General features: G+C 34.4%; 1 protein-coding gene across 1 annotated transcript in view; it reads left to right on the top strand.

Annotated features, from left to right (window-relative positions):
• The window catches only part of LOC106078177 (nuclear pore membrane glycoprotein 210-like), a 31723-nt gene extending 12729 nt beyond the window's left edge, over positions 1 to 18994 (top strand). The window contains exons 20-44 of the mRNA XM_056043134.1: positions 163 to 262; positions 716 to 908; positions 1509 to 1612; positions 1700 to 1804; positions 1971 to 2072; positions 3802 to 3930; positions 4590 to 4717; positions 5666 to 5867; positions 6646 to 6825; positions 7295 to 7375; positions 7774 to 7905; positions 8071 to 8226; positions 9318 to 9409; positions 9700 to 9874; positions 10151 to 10326; positions 10734 to 10818; positions 11298 to 11430; positions 12563 to 12696; positions 12829 to 12955; positions 13879 to 14025; positions 14943 to 15196; positions 15821 to 16040; positions 16389 to 16505; positions 17360 to 17479; positions 18105 to 18994. Of these exons, the coding sequence (XP_055899109.1) occupies positions 163 to 262; positions 716 to 908; positions 1509 to 1612; positions 1700 to 1804; positions 1971 to 2072; positions 3802 to 3930; positions 4590 to 4717; positions 5666 to 5867; positions 6646 to 6825; positions 7295 to 7375; positions 7774 to 7905; positions 8071 to 8226; positions 9318 to 9409; positions 9700 to 9874; positions 10151 to 10326; positions 10734 to 10818; positions 11298 to 11430; positions 12563 to 12696; positions 12829 to 12955; positions 13879 to 14025; positions 14943 to 15196; positions 15821 to 16040; positions 16389 to 16505; positions 17360 to 17479; positions 18105 to 18238 (3526 nt within the window). The 3' untranslated portion in view covers positions 18239 to 18994. The remainder of the gene's footprint in view (positions 1 to 162; positions 263 to 715; positions 909 to 1508; positions 1613 to 1699; positions 1805 to 1970; positions 2073 to 3801; positions 3931 to 4589; positions 4718 to 5665; positions 5868 to 6645; positions 6826 to 7294; positions 7376 to 7773; positions 7906 to 8070; positions 8227 to 9317; positions 9410 to 9699; positions 9875 to 10150; positions 10327 to 10733; positions 10819 to 11297; positions 11431 to 12562; positions 12697 to 12828; positions 12956 to 13878; positions 14026 to 14942; positions 15197 to 15820; positions 16041 to 16388; positions 16506 to 17359; positions 17480 to 18104) is intronic.
• Positions 18995 to 19316: the final 322 nt, after the last annotated feature.

Raw genomic sequence — 19316 nt, 5'->3', positions numbered from 1 at the left:
TGCTGCTATACTACTATGAAAAAAAAAAATGTTGACAAAATGTAAATCTGTTGCTAACAAAAGCTTTTCTATTAATCCATAATAACTCTATGAACTATGTATACATAGGTCAGAGTTGATGTAGATTATCTCAATGTGTTGAACCTTTATTTTGTTTTCCAGGTTCATATGTGCCCGCCCAGTTGAGCTCCATCTTCAGCCGCTAATAAAGCTTAACTCCCAGCTTCCTCCCTGCCCACTCCAGCGAGAGAAAAATGTGCCGGTAAGTGCTTTCAATAAGCGTTTTAAAATTTTAAACTTAAAAAAAAAATCTCTGAAAACATTGAACTTAATTCTCGTAATCCAATAATGATGAAAGTGCAGGGGTCCTGAAAACAACCAAGCATGTGGGTTGTGTCCCTTTCATTCATCTGCATGTGGCAGTATTTTGGATGGAAGGGAGGATTCTGCGATTCTGAATTGGTTTTTTATTTTGAAGTTCCTACATAATCTTCTGTGCTGATTAAAGCAAAGTTATCTGCATACATATTGCTTTAGTTTTCAATTGGTTTTGTTAAGATTGTTTATGAATATTAAGAATATTATGGACAGGACTCCCTGGGGAACACAATTTTTTATACCCTATCTGTGCCTTATTGTGCGTCCTTCGTGTCACAGGACCCATTCGATACTATTGTTGGCTTAAATTGCAGTGCATGATACTTTATTTTCACAGATGCCGATTCACTATGCCAAAGATCTAGAGCTACTTGTTGTGGTCACTGATTCCAGTGGCCGAAGATTTGACAACTTTTCCTCTTTGGCGATTGAGTGGTCAGTGTCTGCCCCAAATTTGGCTGACCTCCTTTATACCAAGGATTTGAAGAGTCAATTGGATGTTCATTCTAGTGGGAAGAAGACATTGAATTGTAAGTAATTGCTGAGATGTTCCTGTTTCTCAACCTTTTGTTGTTTTTTTTAATTACCCCTTGAGTGGTCTTTTTAAACCTTAGAGTGGTCTTTTTTTTTAAACCTTGAGTTGTCTCTTCACTTAAAAAAGCCTTCTCATTTAAAACTTAAGACTAGCTTTTTCATTTAAACTTAGACTAGCTTTTTCATTTAACCTTAGATTCACCTATTTATTTAAACTAATACTAGCCTTGTCATTTAAACTGAGACTCACCTTCTCATTTAAATTTAGACTCACCTTCTCATTTAAAACTTAGACTAGCTTTTTCATTTAAAACTTAGACTAGCTTTTTCATTTAAAACTTAGACTAGCTTTATCATTTAAAACTTAGACTAACTTTTTCATTTAAAGTATTTTTTACTATTCAACTAAAAGATCTTTCTTCTCTTTGGTACCTTCAGTATTTGAGCTGAGTTCTTTAAAAGGGAGAAAAAACTGTGTTTAAGACTACTCTAGGGAGGTTTCATTGTTCCTAAGCTAGAGAAACTCGTGCTTTACCTGTGTGACCCCCTGACTTGTATTTGATTTTAAATCATTTACTTCTATTGTATTCTCCCAGTGTATCAAACTGTAAAGCCACACAGAAAAACTGGAAACATCATCATCACTGCTTCAATTGATTGGTATAAAGTGTCTGCCTCCAAAGCTTTTGGAAAACCATTGGTAACATTTCACCTTTCTTTCTCATAGCCTAGCCTGTTGACTCAGTTAGTGGGGGAATCAGCATTTCAAAAGTTTGTTTCATTTTAGGAAAGAATAACTCCTGCCATCAAGAAATCTTTAGAGTTGATGTTAGTGGAAGAAGCAGTTCTGTCCCCTGCCTCGGTCTCAGTCTTTAACCATCCTTCAAATAAGGTCAGTATATTAATGATCTTTTTTTTAAGAGTAACACCAGAGTTGTTCTTTGTTTTCAATTATCAATGATCATTTTTTTTTTTTAAGAGTAACACCAGAGTTTTTTTTTCTTTGTTTTCACATTTTAACTTGGCACCTTTTCTTTCCTTCTACTCTCTGTGGTTAGGTCAACATAGAGCTCCGCCATGGCTCAGGTTATTTCTATTTGGAAGAGTTTAAATCCCAGGTCTTGTCTGCTAAATACGACCAGAAGGGAAGAAGTGTTCAGGTAGGTTCTTTTTTTTTTTTTTTTTTTTTTTTTTTTTTTTTTTTAGAAACTGTAATAATCATTAAGAATTGTTTGTCATTTCAATATTGTAGTTAAGTCAAATAAATGACTTTTTAACCTGAAAAGAAAAATTCACATCCTTCCTTACACTCTCTGTAAAGAATAAAAACAATGCAGTCATCCTTAGTTAAAAACAATACAGTCATCTTAAGTTAACAATAATAAGGTCATTCTTATTTAAAACAAATACAGTCATCCTTATTCAAAACAATATCGTTATCTTTAGTTAAAAACAATACAGTCGTCTTAAGTTAACCAACATCAGTTTTAGAAATGTTGGGGAAGTAAGATTGATCATGTTTGAATTAAAGAAGAATGTTTTAACACAGTCAACATGTCTACAACCTTTATATTTTGTTTTGAAATTGTCAGAGACATTGCTTTTGCATTACCTAATCTATATATATAATTCTCTTCATGGCTTAAGAGTTTGGACACCAAGTAATGAAATCTTTTATTTGTGCAAGTCGACGGACTAGAGTTACCCCACGTAATTTTAGAGGAAAAAAAAGAGGGGGGGAGAACAAGTAGTATTCACTCGTCACTAAATAGCAGGGCCAGACTTAACCATTGTGACCAAGAAGTCATGGAAAGAGGACAAGTAATCTACTCTGTATTCACCCATCACTAAATAGCAGGGCTGGACTTAAACATTGTGGGGCCCTATGTGAAACGGATTTCGCGGGCCAAGTTTGGGTAGGGATACGGATAATAAGTGAAAAATAAGAGTTTGTATTAGAAAATAAATTCGTCTTTGCATTTTATTCATTCTTTACAATGTACAGAATTACTTAACTAGCCTTGCTTGTAGTGAAGTCATGCAGTATGTCATAAAACTTCTGTTTCCTACATAGATCACGCTCAATAGCAAGAATTAAGAAATGTTCCAATCTATCTATGAGAATTGTTGACCTCAAGTAATTCTTCATTAGTTTGAGGTGCGAGAAGCTTTTTTCACTAGATTCCACAATTACTGGTAGTGCATAGTGCCGGGGTTTTTTTTATCGCACGTGGGATTGGCATTTTCCATATTGAATGACACCCCAAAATGACATTTTGGTCTATATATTTCAAGAGATTTGTATGAGTTTTCAAAAAGATTTTAATAATTTCCGCATATTTCCAGGACTTTTTCATATGTTTTGCAATTTCAGGAGATTTCCAGGAGCTCCTGGTAAATCGACAAGAGGCCGCGGGAAATCTGTTATAAGTTATAAAATGGTTTAGTTTAATAATTTATACACCTAGAATTAGCCTGGGGCCCTATGAAAAGTGCGGGGCCCACTACAGTCGCATAGGTTGCAGTGGCCAAAGGCCGGCCCTGCAAAATAGTGGCGTATGCCACGCCGCCGGTCGACTAGTATATTAGATTTTTTTTAAAAAAAGGACCTAAGGAGTGTTACAACTATTGTTATTGAATTGAAACAAAATAGATTGAAATAAATTGAAGTCAAGAAAATTTAAATCTTGGATATGTGTGAGTTTATCAGTTATATCTTTACTAGTAGTGAGTGTACTTGATTTTTGTCATCAAACAAAACTGTACTGTGCCTGTTCATTATGGCATGGAGACCTGGACACAGCAGTTAGTATTTGAATCTAAGCAGTTGTGGTGGGGCTAGTGGTTAAATTTTGATTGCATTTGTTGACACATTTGGTTTGATTACAGGTCACACCACTCAAGGATGGCACGCATGTATTTACAATCTATGACATCTGTTTGGATGTGACTGCACACCCTGTGGCCACTGTGTCTGTGTCAGGAGTTGGCAGAGTCGATGTCATGGTTATAGATAAGGTAAAGTGTACATAGGCAATTCTCGCATGTGTTTTAAATCAAGTAAGTTGGTTATGGTCACTTTGCTTATTTATGATAACGTTCATATTGGGGATTTTCAAGAAAAAAAATTAACTCAGTAATCTCCTCTTTGTCAAGTTTTCAATTTTTAAGATTCAGTTTACATTATTTAAGTAATAAAATACAAAAACATAGAAAAAAAAGAGAAAGAGATAAGGAGTGATTTTGAAATTAATAAATAAACTAAACAATGTTAAGGACTCTGAGATCACTTGCCAACTAAATAATACAAATGACTTATTCTAGAAGCCAAAGAACTTACACAATTAATTTTTCAGTGCACACAAAATTATATCTTTCAAAATACTTAGCTTATCAACACTTTACAGGTTTTGTACACCTGAAGTAGTAAAATAGAACTTATCAACACTTTAAAGGTTCTGTACACCTGAAGTGCTAAAATAGATAGAACTTATCAACACTTTTATATTCTGTACACCTGAAGTAGTAAAATAGATAGATATTTATAGCTATCAGATGCCAATCTCCAATAAATATTGGCCATAAATGCAATGCCAAGAGGAGAGCTTTCAAACAACGAAGTCTTGACATACAGGTTCATAAGTAGGAGTCCAACTCATTCACATTTACTCTTCCAGGTTGAAGTTCTCAAAGAGGTGCAAGCCAAAGTTCAAGTTTTGGATCTCAGGGGTGAACCTCTCCTGGCCAGTTTTTTCACACTCATGGGGCTAAAGTTAGAACCTGCATCTGACATCATTTCACTCAGGTAGGATTGAACTGATTGTATCACTCATTTTATTTTGTTTGAGTTTTCTTTAGAGCAGCTCTCTCTTGCATTCAAGGGATTAGGAAGACAGGTTTCAGTATAAAGATTACACTTATTGTATTGGATAGTACTGATTTGGTGAAAGTTTAAATTAAATGAGCTGAAGAGGCCAAGTTTTTTGTCCTGACACTGGGATTCACTAAGTTACTGTTTCTGTCTTTTAGTGAAAATTAAAGTGTTATGGTCATTGTGCTGGCTACATGGCAGCCCTCTCTAACCTTTGACCTATGAATGACATGAAATCTCTGTTTCCTTGCCCAATAGACCTTTATGTCTTGTAGGAGTAATTTTTTTATGCCATCAAACTTTGGGGTCATGTGACGTTCATGCCACACTTATAAATGTCATCTAAGTCAAATACTTTTTTTAATCAATAATTTCCCTTGTGTCTGTTATTCCACATTTTTTAGTCACTTACTTAGAAACCAATATAACAATATAATTTCACATGGAAACTACAAAGAAACCAATGTGTTAATACTTTTTGTGCCTGGGTATTTTTTGTGAATCATTTAAAATGTATATTTTGCAATTTAGGATAAATTTCATTCAAGAAATAATTTATTTTTCAAATTTTTGTTATTGTGTAACTTATTCTTTATTCAAGACTTAGTTACAGATTTGTTTGTTGTTGTTTTTTTCTATGTATAACATTTGTTTAGTCATAAGCACTTCTTTTTAAGCTTCAATTAGAATTGAAAAATGATAAGTTTGTGTGTTCTGATGAAGTCAACCTGGTGCAATATAGAACAAACTGTAGATAGGTTAAATTGCCGGTGTTAAATCCCGGTCAGAATCAATTTATTAGTTTAGCAGTCAGAAATTGAGTAACCGTAGCAATGACATCACACCTATCAAACAACTGTTTATTGATTCCCTTTTCTGCAGGCCGCTTCAAACTAACGAAGGAGACAGTGTCACTGGACTATATACTGTTTATGGTGCACAAGTAGGTCACACTACCCTGACTGCCAGCATCAGTCTACCCAATCATAAAGTTATTCACAGTGCCCCTAAAGCCATAGAAGTTTTTCCCCCACTCAAGTTGGAGCCCAAGAATATAACTCTGATCATAGGTGCTGTCTTACAGGTAACTGGCTTCTTATAATGGCAGTGTCTTTGATAGTGGGATGTGTCACTTTTTAAATAGCGTAGGTTTTGTGAAACACTGTAAGGCATCAGTCCTGCACTTAGTATTTTTATAGTGGAATGTAGACTGTGCAGGCCAAAACTACTCTTAGGCCAAATGTTGACCACAGGATGGCTGTGGACAGTAGATGGCTCTTAAGTTTTATTTTGGAGTTTCTATGTCCTAGACAGGGTGCCGACTAATACTTGACTTGCTTAGAGTTATTGTATATATTTAGATAAAAGTAGTTACTATCAGTAAAAAAAAACTTTTGACTAATTCCTTGTCAGTCTATAAAGAAACAGTTTAAATTATTAATCAGTCTATTATAATATAATTCGTAATATTCTAGACAAAAAATGTTTTCAAAAGGCTGATTTTGAATTTAAAGAAATATAGTAGTCCTGTTCGTCTCAATGTTGTAAAACAAAATTTTTGTAAAACGTTTTACATGTTTCAAATGTTCCTTCAAAGTTGAAGATAATCTACTTCCTAGTCCAAACCTCCCGGAGATGGACGGGTGATGGCAGCAGGCAGGGTATGAATCTGGGATTATTAAGAAGTCTGATTGACATTCCAGCGTACATACCGAGCAGCCACCCTCCTTTGAAGTGAGGAGGGAAGATTATAACTAGCACATACGAACAGATATACAAAGGATGGTCCATACAAAGTCTATACTGTCTTTAATTACAAATTTCACTTGTGCATATACTTATTAACATTATATTTGATATAGGTATTAGCTTTTGGTGGACCTCAACCCCAGAGCAATGTGGAATTCTCCATTATGGACAAACATATTTCAACAGTGTCCACTGGTGGTCTTTTAGAAGCTCAAGAAATCGGTCAAACTAAAATTATAGGCAAGGCTGTTGGGACAGATTCCTTAACCGGAGAAAAAGTTGTCTATTCACAGGTGAGATTGAGTTTTAAGTTATTTATACTTCTCACGGCCATGGCCAAATTTCGACTTACAGTGCCCTCGCTGGGGGGAAGAAGAGGAAACCATGTCTCATATTTTTTACACTGCCCCAGACTTGCTGATCTCAGTCTCGACAGGTCTGGGAAACCAAAAATTCTTGACCTGTATGGTGGCATGTATGCACTACGCAAAACAGCAGGGTTTCTGTCCAGGGCTTTTGCAAGAGAGGATTATTGAGCCTCTCAAAACCTCACTCCAATGGAGTTTGATGATGATAGTGATTCATAATTCATGGGGCTTATTCTTTTACTTATAAAGGTTGGGTGGCCTCCTAATATTTGATATTTGTTTTAGGTTCCAGTACCTGCTTTTTAAGTGAATAGCTTTATAGAAGAAACATGAGTTTGAGACATCGTTTATAGAAAAACTGTTACTTAGAATTAATTCCGTTGATCTTCTGCAGGATGATGCCATAGTAAATGTCATTGTATTGAAAGGCGTAAGGATTCATGCACCACTAACAAGATTACAAACTGGCACAAAGGTAATTATCTTATTGGTGGTTTTGTGTCAATACACCTTTGACTCACATTGTTTTGTTATTGACCATATGAGAAAAAAAAAATTCACTTTCTTAATGTTACAATTTATGCATTTTTTTTAGGGGAGGAGGGGTGTTACGTTTATTATGTGAAGAGACTCTTTAGATACAACAATATCAAAACAACAGAATCATAGTTAATCAATAATTTAATCTTGAGTAATACTATGAACACTACTATTCCTCCATTTTGGTTCTCTCCTCCTTTCAACACACATTCGCACCATTCCACATAACACTAGGATGCGCACGTAACGGGGGTTATATTGAATTTTCTTTTCAAGTGACATTTTTTCCTATGTCTACTAAATCACTGTTTAATAAAAATGACTTTTAACAAGATTCCAGTGTATGCTCTTGGGCTAACAGAAAATGAAACACCATTTTCATTTGGCAACACAGTCCCTCCACTGATCTTTACCTGGACAGCCAGTAGCAGAGAAGTGTTGAAATTACAGTCAGTTTATTCTAAAGTAAGGTAGCAGTTTAAAAAATTGTTTTGGAAATTATAGTATTAATAAGAAAAAAAAGATAACGATAAATTATTACATTTTAAAATCTAGTTTCTTTCAATGTTATTTTAATGATCAAGTTTTAACTCTTAGCTAATTATTGATTATTTTTTTGGTTCTCTACAGAGTGGCATCCAACCATTATCAGAAAACAATTTCGCTCAGCAAGCTGTTGCTATGGAGACTGGCCACGCAACAATCAAATTGAAAGTTCAAGTTACACCAGGCAGCCATCTACAATTATATGGAGATTCATTCCTGACAGATGAGGTTCAAATCCAGGTAGGACAAGACAATAGAGCAGTTAGATGTATTACAATGAATATTCACAAGTAACAAAAGAAACATCAGTAGCAAGCTCAGACAAGACAATAGAGCAGTTAGATGTATTACAATGAATATTCACACGTAACAAAAGAAACATCAATAGCAATCTCAGTCCATTAGAGACATATCAAAGTAGGAATAATACATAAACGTAACTTGCTTTGTGATTTATCTGATTTCTATGAACACACAGGTAGTCCAATCCTGACCATGTAGAGCCAAAGACATTTGGGGTTGACGTAGATGGGTCTTTTAAAACTTGGTTTGCCAAGTTTGGTTATTACCAAATGTGATTAGAGCATGGAACAGGTTACTAATGACTTAGCACAATTAAAATCACTAAACAAATCTGAGTATATAATGTAATTATCTTTTTTCAAATTTTTTTTTTCCAGAATCTAAAATAAAAGTTGGCCTTAATTGTTGTTTTGTTGAAAAATGAAAATGGCTTTTATTATTCCGTTGTACATTTCTAGTGTCAAATTTACCATTTGAACAGCTCTTTGTTCAGAAGGATGGAAGCTAGTTAAACCTAAGCACATACAAGGCCGTTACAAAATGCTAGAGAAGAATACTTGATAAATTGTTTTTTTTTTAATATAATAGTTGCCATCCGGGAAAAGTGTTTGTTGCTTATCTTATCTTATATAATACAGACGTTACTTCAAAAAAGAAGATGATTACGTCCTACGCATTTAGTCATGCTTAAGCAGCGTTATCACCAAGTTACCGCACATTATAGCGTAGCTCACATTCTGTATAAAGATCAAGGAAAAGAAAAGTATGAGTCGTTTTAATCTATGTTTTTAGAATAGTGTTGCTTGTGAATGAGTTGGTTATGTCATTTAAATATGTCTGTCAATAATTATCCCATTGTAATGTGGCTTTAAAATACTTCCTGTTTTCTGAGTTACGAAGTACAGTTGAAGCAAATGACTAGAACAAATAGTTATTGGCTTCTATTTTCATTGGGCATCTCAGAAGTTAACACTTAAGAGTCCCACTGACAGTGATTGACATTAAACCTATTTGGTTGTTTTCCTTAGGTTTTTGAGAAGTTAGCTCTCTTGAGTCCAACTGTCTGCCACGGACAAATTAGAATCACACCAAACACAGATACATTTCTTAAGACCAACAGGTGAGTGTGTCTCGTACTGTTCACCTCAAGTACTCTTTGTCTCTTATTGTTTTGTCAACCAATGTAGTAAAGTTAGGAGCAGAAACCTACAAGCCCACCTTGTGTGTGAAGAATGGAACATATATAGTGCAATTAATCATTTATGTAATCAGAAAATAAAAGTTTACTTGCGGCTGACAAAACATAAGCTTCATGTCACAGTATGCCTTATATGTAGAGAACAAAAGCATTTGTAGTTAAAAATAACTTATGTATTGCTTTTATCTTATTCTGTGTGGTTTTAATTACAGGGACATTGCAGCCAGAGTTAGTTATTACGTGATAAATGACAGCCAAGATACACCAGTGATACGTGTTTTAGACAATGGCCAACTGAGATCTGGCTCCGCCCCAGGGAATGCATTTTTACATGTTGTTTCTGAGGAGGAATTTGGTATCAACCAGACGTTGGTTATATTAGTAAAGGTGAACATTTGTTGTTCGGTCATTTACAGTTTTTAGTTATTTGACTTCCTCACAACTATGTCTGCAACTTAAAACATTTCTATGTAGAGGTAATGATAATAATAATAATCTTTATTGTCCGTAAGGAAATTTGTCTTACAATTTGTGCATTACACCAAAGAAAGCATTATAACAAAAAAAAAAAAATGTACATTCACACCACACTCATAATTTACATGTGAAAAGTTGATATCAGATTGATGAGTCAAACTTGTAATGTATTGTTCCTGTATTTAGGTGAAGCCTGTTTCCTACCTGATGATCAATTCTGACACTACAATACTGACGACATCAGCTAACCAACTGACGGCGGTTCCACTTGGATCCACTTTGCTGTTCTCCGTCAGTTTCCACGATGACGTGGGAGATGAGTTCTATGCAACCAACATTCAGCTTGGTATACGTTGTAGCAGGTCAGCTGTTTACCATTATACCCCCTTTTCTTTTCACTTCTAAGTTAGGCTTTATAGACAATCTGTTTTTTATCCTATATCCACACACACCTCTTTCTCCCTTCCTGGATCTGCCTTTTTTGAAAAATTCACTTTGAGCTGTCAAGCTCTTAACTTCTGCACATTTCTTATGGTATGGGTTAACAGACTGCTTAATTCTTTATGTAATTGTAACTCATATCAAGTCCCTAACTCACCTGTTTAAATCTTATTTAGATTAGTTTGACTTAGTTTTTTTATGTCTGTCTGATAGGGTTTGATCCTACATTATGTTTTGCTAACAATACTGGTATACATTTAATGATGTTTATTAGTCAAACATTTGTTGCCAACCTTTCTTTCAACCATTCTGTATTTGCTGTTTCCAGATATGATTTGTTACATGTGTCTAATGGTGTAGACAATAACACGTTGCTGGTGAGGACTGGAGAGTTGGGACATACTGTTTTAAAGGTTAGAAAACTTCTCTTACAGAACAATTTGTTATAAGTTAACTCAATATAGGTACTCACGTCTGCTACTCAGGGTCATTTTTTTTTTACTTTAGTAGATTATTGAAATTTTTTATTTTTGTGATTAGTTAATGTATTGGGATGTCTGGTCGAGAGGATAAATACTCTTGAAGGGGGTTTGAGATTCGACACCCGACTGGAGCAGTTGTGTTTACTGAGCGCCTAAAGGCAGCACTAAAAATCTTCTCCCAGATACCCCTCCCCCAACTGGTCCACAAATGAGATTAGATCATACCCCTCTGAGCATGCTATAAGCATGAAAGTAGGCTATATAAAAGCTATAATTTATTTGATTGCAATCTTCTACAAGTCAAACCTGGACTTCTGTAACAAAATTGTACTTAGTAATCAGTATGTTCAAATACTTTGCATTTTAAAGCAGTGCCAATGTAATGTGTGTCCTTGTACTTAATGTCACAGGTGTGGAACAAGAATAAGCCATCCATGGCTGACTATGTCAACATACCCGTAGGGCATGCCATAGCACCAACACAGGCCACAGTCACACTGGGCTCCATTATTTGTTTTCACTCTCCCATCACAACAGAATCAGGTAAGTCTTATCTCGAAGTCTTCTCTGGTCTAAACTTGTTACTAGCCTCCTTATCCTAGTAGACTAGACCAATATCTTATTTAATATCCTAGTAGACTAGACTAATATCTTATTTAATATCCTGGTAGACTAGACTAATATCTTATTTAATATCCTGGTAGACTAGACTAATATCTTATTTAATATCCTGATAGACTAGACTAATATCTTATTTAATATCCTAGTAGACTAGACTAATATCTTATTTAATATCCTGGTAGACTAGACTAATATCTTATTTAATATCCTGGTAGACTAGACTAATATCTTATTTAATATCCTAGTAGACTAGACTAATATCTTATTTAATATCCTGATAGACTAGACTAATATCTTATTTAATATCCTGATAGACTAGACTAATATCTTATTAAATATCCTGATAGACTAAACTAATATCTTATTTAATATCCTAGTAGACTAGACTAATATCTTATTTAATATCCTGATAGACTAGACTAATATCTTATTTAATATCCTAGTAGACTAGACTAATATCTTATTTAATATCCTGGTAGACTAGACTAATATCTTATTTAATATCCTAGTAGACTAGACTAATATCTTATTTGATATCCTGATAGACTAGACTAATATCTTATTTAATATCCTAGTAGACTAGACTAATATCTTATTTAATATCCTGATAGACTACTAATATCTTATTTAATATCCTAGTAGACTAGACTAATATCTTATTTAATATCCTGATAGACTAGACTAATATCCTAGTAGACTAGACTAATATATTATTTCATCTCTTAACAAACTACATATGCTACTTGAAAACAAACAAAAAAAATTATTATATCCTAGATGCATACCCATGTTTTTCTACTTGTCCATGCTAATTATAGATTTAGACTTTTCCAAGTTTTCCTGATTGATTCAGGCAAGTTGTTCCATGCTGTGGTGGTACTTGTAAAGAATGAATGACATTGTCCAAGCTCTGCCTAAAATTTCACTTCCACACATTTTAAGGTTTAGAAAAAAACAAGTTATTACCAAAGGGTAGGTTTGAGGGTTTCAGTAATTTTGGAATAATAGGAGATAGTCTGATGAAAAGTATCCATTTTTTCAATTTTCATTTTAGGTATTGGCGGAACCTGGATATCCAAATCATCAGCTTTAGAAATAGAGGAGAGTTCAGGCATCAGTACAGCGAAATCAGTTGGAAGAGCAACTATTATCTATACATTTTCAGCTTTTACATCGACCAAAACAGAAGTACGTTCGAGACACTTTACAAAAATTCAATAACATAAGACAAAAATGTGTAACCATCTATTAATTCATAGATCTGTACCACAAATATGGAAGAATTATCTTTTACTTACTAAATTCTCAACTTGGTTCTAGGTGGTGATTGAACCCATCAAATCAATTAGCATTGATCAAGGTCTAGGTTATCTGACCAACTCAGCAGTTAAAGGAAGAAATCCTTTTTTCCAAGTTTCATTCACTAGTTCTGGCACCAGCATCATTGGTAGGTCCAATTTTTGTCATCTCTTTTGAACTAAAAGAAAAATTGTTTGGATGAAACTTTTTTTTTTTCTTATGCATATTGCGTTGATATTATTGCTACAAATTTGGAAACTTATTGAATCATTATTTCAAATGTTTGTATATTTTAAATGTTGGTTTGTGCAAAGGTTTATAAAGCTAAATGTCTTGTTAGTGAAAGTCAAAGCATCTAAGATTTTTACATGGCTAAAATAATTAGGGGCGTGGTGGCTGAATGGTTAAGCGATTGGCTTCCGAACCTGCAGTCCTGGGTTCGAATCTCTTTGAAAACTTAGATTTTGAATTTCGGGATTTTTAGGGCACCCCTGAGTCCACCCAGCTCTAATGGGTACCTGACTTTAGCTGGGGAAAGTAAAGACGGTTGGTCGTTGTGCTGGCCAAATGACATAATGCTCATTAACCGTTGGCCAAAGAATAGGATGACCTTAACATCATCTGCCCTATAGATTTTAAGGTCTGAAAAGAAAACTTTTTTTTACTATAAAATAATGTGATTTTTTTTTTTTTAATTCACTTTGATTGACTATTTAGAGAAAAAAATCAATTAAAAAAATATAAATGAAGACTTCTGATCAAATTTCCCTTTTTTTATATTCACTAACACAATGGCGCTGATCAATACCGAACATGTTTTTACTCATTGGCTATAATCTGTATTAAATGTAGTACATTTTGATGAGCATTTAGCATCTCATTGTATTGAGAAAAATATTTTCAGCCTTATTCTACTTTGGCTCAGTTATTGAAAATGTATGTCTTGGCAAAAAATGAATAGACTTGTTACCCAACCAAATGATCCTCTCTAGCCTACATGTAATCTGTCTTGTTTGTATAGTGCATCAATGTCTGTTCATTGTATCTAGTCGCATTGTATTTGTCTCGCAGGCACCAATTGTAGCTCGGTGGTTGTACAGTCAAAATTCTCGCCATCGTACATTCCTTACACTTGCCAACTTGAGCTGCTTCACAAGACTCAGGACATCTTCATTGAGGAACTCTTCGGTGTTAAGCCTCACTTTGATGTGGAGAAAGGTAGTGTGTGTGTGTTCTTGTCAAACTCAATGCCTGCCATATAGAACAACACAGAAAGGTCTGGAGGATTGTGGGAAGAGAAGAGAGCTCTAAGAATTTATTTTTTGTATTCCCCTCAGTTCATAAATCCACTCTAGCTACCTTGGAGTCACCAGTGTCTTTTTATTTAAAGAAGTATTGATGGGTTGTTTTTTTTCGACATCCTTTTTAACTATGAAAAGTAGAAAAATTAATGGCTAAGAAAATCTCACTACTGACACCTGTAATGTATATGTGATTATTTCCATATGAATTTTTGATAACTTGGTACATAGTCTCAGACATATATTTGTAAAGTACAGGAACCACTTCAGCTTTACTTGGAGGATAGACTTTGTAACCCCGACTTTCCACAGGCACACACAAATCAATATTACAATAAATAGATATATATATATATACACATCCATTCTAGCATAATCTGCTTACTATTACTTAGACATTAAGGTATTGTAGATGGTGATGGATAAACATAACTAATAAAAAAAAAAGTAAATAAAAATCAATGAAGATCAAACATTCTATACATCTTCCATCCCAAGTGAGCACTTGAAGAAATGCCTTATTTGAACAGGAAAAAGAACAAGTAAATTATTTTAAAAATCCTTTTTTTTTTTTTTGGAAAAGACATTTCCTCCTTTATTAAGCTGATGTAAGAGGGATTAGTTGACTCTTAATAACTTATAAATGATATATTTAAAATAAAAATAAAATATTTTTTTTACCCTGCCCCTATTCCGCTTCCCCATCTTCCCATGAAGAAAAAAAAGCTGGTTAAGCAAATGTAAACATCGACTTATTGATCTGGACTAAATTCTAAATTGGAAGGTTTCCTTTCAGGCTGACATTCTTAAAACATATATGTTGTTGTCTTTTAGGCTTACATGGCTGTCTTGTGCAAGTCAACTCACCAGAGAACAGCATCCAACGGTTGGCCGTGTTTGAATCCAATATCACACTCAGTGTCCGCGTCCTGTCGTCGCCTGGACAACCAGAGGTCTTTTCCGCCCCGCTCACCTTGAACTTCATTCCTGCTTTCTATGTTCACAATGCTGAGCTCTTACTGACAACTTCCTCACCGCAAGCATTGCTGAAAGTATCTGCTGCTGCCAAAGTCGTTCCCGACATTGAGGTAATCCAATACTTGTAGATTGAACTCCTGTAATGACCAATAAAATGCTTGAACAAATGTGACTGTGTCCCCCTTGAGTCTAAACAGTTCTTGGTAACATTTTGTGTTAGAACCAAGCAAATGTGCACAAAGAATTTTTAAGTCGGATAATTATACAATTAATTGATTGCACTTATTTATAAAAGTGATGAAGTTAGTTACGTCATTAAGTCACTAATTAACACTTCTGCACTCTATAAACTGAGTCTACAGTTTCAAACCAGGATGGTTGCCTGGTCCTGTGGTATGTGCACTGGACTGTCATCTTGATGGCCCCAGTTTTGAAACAAGCCTGCCGCCAAGCCTGCTGGAGGTTTGGGAAGAATGCAATAATCTTCAGTGCTGAAGGAACATCCAAAACATGTAAAACATACAAACAAAAAAAAACCACCACATCTAAGCTTATTTTTACCTCAATAGACTGCTAAACAATCACTGCACAATTAATGGGAAAACAGTTTGTGTATAGAGAATCAAGTGGTCCATTCTTTGTATGCTATAAATCATTTTTTTTTTTTGTTTTTTTTTTTTGCTCTTTAATTCACATCATATTTTGTCATTTCAAATTGACTTTGTGCTTCCCAGATTAGCACAAGTGATCTGAATGTCATTCAAGTCCTTGCTCCAGAAGTCGACTTGGCCAATAGCAATGTCATTAATTACCCTGTTAAGCTGGTCGACTCGGCTTTGTTGTGGAACAAAGAAAAACTGGACATCTATGTTGAAGCCTCTCACAGGCGGACAGGTTATAAGGTCAAGATTCCCGTGCTGGTCAAACTTATTGGACAAAAACCAGATTCATCCAGTAAGTTAACTACGAAACTGTCGACTGCCATTTTTTTAAACTAGTATTAAATCTTCACTTTCTTTGAATTTTGTTTGATCATTGTAGGTGTGAACTAGATCAAAAGAGTTTACAAAATCTTTCACTGTAAACATAATTTCAAACCAATCACTCTTCAAGAAAATCACCACTTCCTTCATTACTATGAAAATAAAGGAAGTGGAACAAGGTCAAGTTCATTTCTGCTACAAACGAAACAAAATAAAAAGTAGTTTGTGTGGCTCAAGTTGGGTGGTCAAAATTTGTTTCACAGATGGGACTTCTCTTATTGTATCAAATGATGACCAGTAACCTTTTTTTCTTTTCCAGAGATGCACAGACTAGATCAGAGCTGGTCCTCCATGTTGAGTTCTACAGTCAGCAACTACCAGTCCTGGTTGATTATCTGTTTGATTGTCATGCTCACAGCAGCTGCAGTTTTAGTTGGTAAATAGTTGTTGTTTTTTTTTTGTTATATTTTATAATAGTTATAAGTGAGCCTTGGTGTCTTGATGGAACGTGGTAACCCTTTTATCAGGTGCTCTTATTTTTTTAACATTGAAAAAATAAACTTTTCATTCTCAGTACCTTTATATTTTAGGAGGCGCAGTGGCTGAGCGGTAAAGCACTTGACTTACAAACCGGGGTACGGGGTTCAAATCCGGTTGAAGACTGGGATTTTTAATTTCAGGATCTTCGGGCGCCTCTGAGTCCACCCAGCTCTAATGGGTACCTGACATTAGTTGGGGGAAAGTAAAGGCGGTAGGTCGTTGTGCTGGCCACATGACACCCTCGTTAACGGTAGGCCACAGAAACAGATGACCTTTACAACATATGCCCTATAGACCACAAGGTCTGAAAGGGGAACTTTACTTTTTACCATTATATTTTGTTTCAATAATATTTGGAAAAGTGGAACTACTGAAATTGAGTTAAGAATTTTAACATAAGTCCAATAATTGTATCTAAATTGTTACAAATCTAGTGAGTTGATCTATACCTGCATAATTATCTACAAATTTGTTGAAATAATACGTTCATGTCTTTGTATGTATCCAAGTTTAGTGCATCATTTACATTTCTTTGAACTTTAAGAAGTACTTTGCTCTTGGTGATTTTGTTGAACAACTAATTTAATGATCTTTTCAATTCTCCTTATTCTTTGGACTAAAGCCTTGCTATTAGACATAGAACTTCAACTTCAAAATTTCTCTTATTATGTTGTTTGTATTCATTGCTTATGTTCATGGTTTTCTCTTCATAAATATAACTATAGAAGACTTGACGAAAATTACTTGCAGGTTATCATGCTATCTTGGGTCCACGTTACAAGGCTTCATCTAACCCCAATGTCTTCCTCAACCAAGGTTCATTGAGTCCTTCACAGTCGGCTTCCTTCATACAACAGTCGACACCAATAAGTAAGTAAAACTTTACACCAATAAGTAAGTACAACTTTATACTGATAAGTACAACTTTATGGATAGCTCTGTCATCTCTCTACTTCCTTCATACAACAGTCTACACCTATAAGTACAACTTTATGGATAGCTCTGTCATCTCTATACTTCCTTCATACAACAGTCTACACCTATAAGTACAACTTTATGGATAGCTATGTTCTCTCTCATTGCTTCTCTCTCTACTCAATAAGAAAATAAGTTAAATCACTTTATAGACGGCATTATAAATGGGAACTGGGGCATCACCATCGCAACTCTTCTTTGTCTTGGTCATGAACTGTGAAGAGAATCTTTAAGAGAGAATTATTTTAATCCTTTAATGACTTTTTTTTTTTTCGTTTTGTTCTCCCACTTTTCCTTGAAGGATTTTGTATTTTTGTAAGGTAATGAATCACAATAGCCTTTAACTAGAGAAATATAAACTCTGGTGAACTTCTAGGTCTCAAAGGAAATATTCTTTTATTCTTTACATTATAGTTGTCCCTAAGTTATTAAAAGTTTCTAGATACATTTTAGACAAAATTTCAGGCAAAAAAAAATAATTTTTTTAATGTCTGCATTCAAATTCTTTTGACATTTTCAGGCTCTCCATCTTATACTGGCCGACCATCCCCTACATCTCCTAAGCTGTGGTCAGTATCTTACAATCAACAAGACACTAGAACGTCACCTTACAAAAGGAATCTTTATTCATTGTCACCTCAATCAAAGTCATGATAGTTTCTCATCTCAGGGACTGCAAGTGTTTTGTGTGTGGAGCTGAATCTGTGTACTAGCATGATGGGCATTTTAGTTGGCTTAGGGAGAGTAGTGTTGAATGGTTTTTAAATCTTGCTGAATGGTTTGCTGTGTGATGTTGAAAGTCTTACAGAATGTTGTTGAATGGTTTGCTGTGTAATGTTGAAAGTCTTACAGAATGTTGTTGAATGGTTTGCTGTTGAAAGTCCTACAGAATGTTATTGAATGGTTTTCTTTGTTATTGAAAAGTTTACAGATGTTCTACATGGAGAATGATTTAATACTTTGTAGTTTGTGAATAAAAACTTTGTAAATTGAATGCTTGTAAGAGTTCTTCTACATAAAGATAACAATCAGAATTAAAATGTTGATAAAAAAATCTCGTTTGATGACCTTTTGATGAGAAAGTACTCAAGTTCCTGTTTAATGTCAATTCAAGAAGTTTCTGTGCCATTACTTTATGTTCACCTGTTGATTTGTATTTACGATGACTTTAATTGATCAAATTAAATGTGAAGTATTCTATCTGTGCCTTGTGTTTAATACAAGTTGTTTTTTTGTGTGTACTTTTTAATTTGTCTAGTCTAAATGCACAAGGTTTTTTTTTATCAGCAAAAGAAATGTGGTTGTGTTTAGCTTAGACTATTCTTTAGGTTTCAAGATTTGTGTAATTTTAAAAAAATAGTACTTATGTAAATTTTTTAAAGTTTAAATAAATAAATCTGTTCATTTGAATTTTGCCATGTCATTATTTTTATTTCATTTTTTAGTGTTCTGTACTATTGATGTTAAATGAATTAAGATAATTTTATTGGTCCAATCAAATGGAAATTCTGTTTGACTACTGTAATGATAACAATATAGATGCAAATACAAACATTCACACACAAAACACACTCACAACCAGCACTTTATGAATCACACTTTTGTGTACCGGTACTTATCTATGACCACAGATGATCTTGCAACACTGACCAAAAGTGGGATAAAGTTTTCAAATTTTTAGTCCTAATGGAAAAGAGAGGACCACTTCGTGCAATTCTGATTTTAAAGTGGT

The sequence above is a fragment of the Biomphalaria glabrata genome, chromosome 10, assembly GCF_947242115.1.
Source record: "Biomphalaria glabrata chromosome 10, xgBioGlab47.1, whole genome shotgun sequence".
NCBI classification, from domain to species: Eukaryota; Metazoa; Mollusca; class Gastropoda; family Planorbidae; genus Biomphalaria; species Biomphalaria glabrata.
This window is presented reverse-complemented; position numbering and strand designations above follow the sequence as displayed.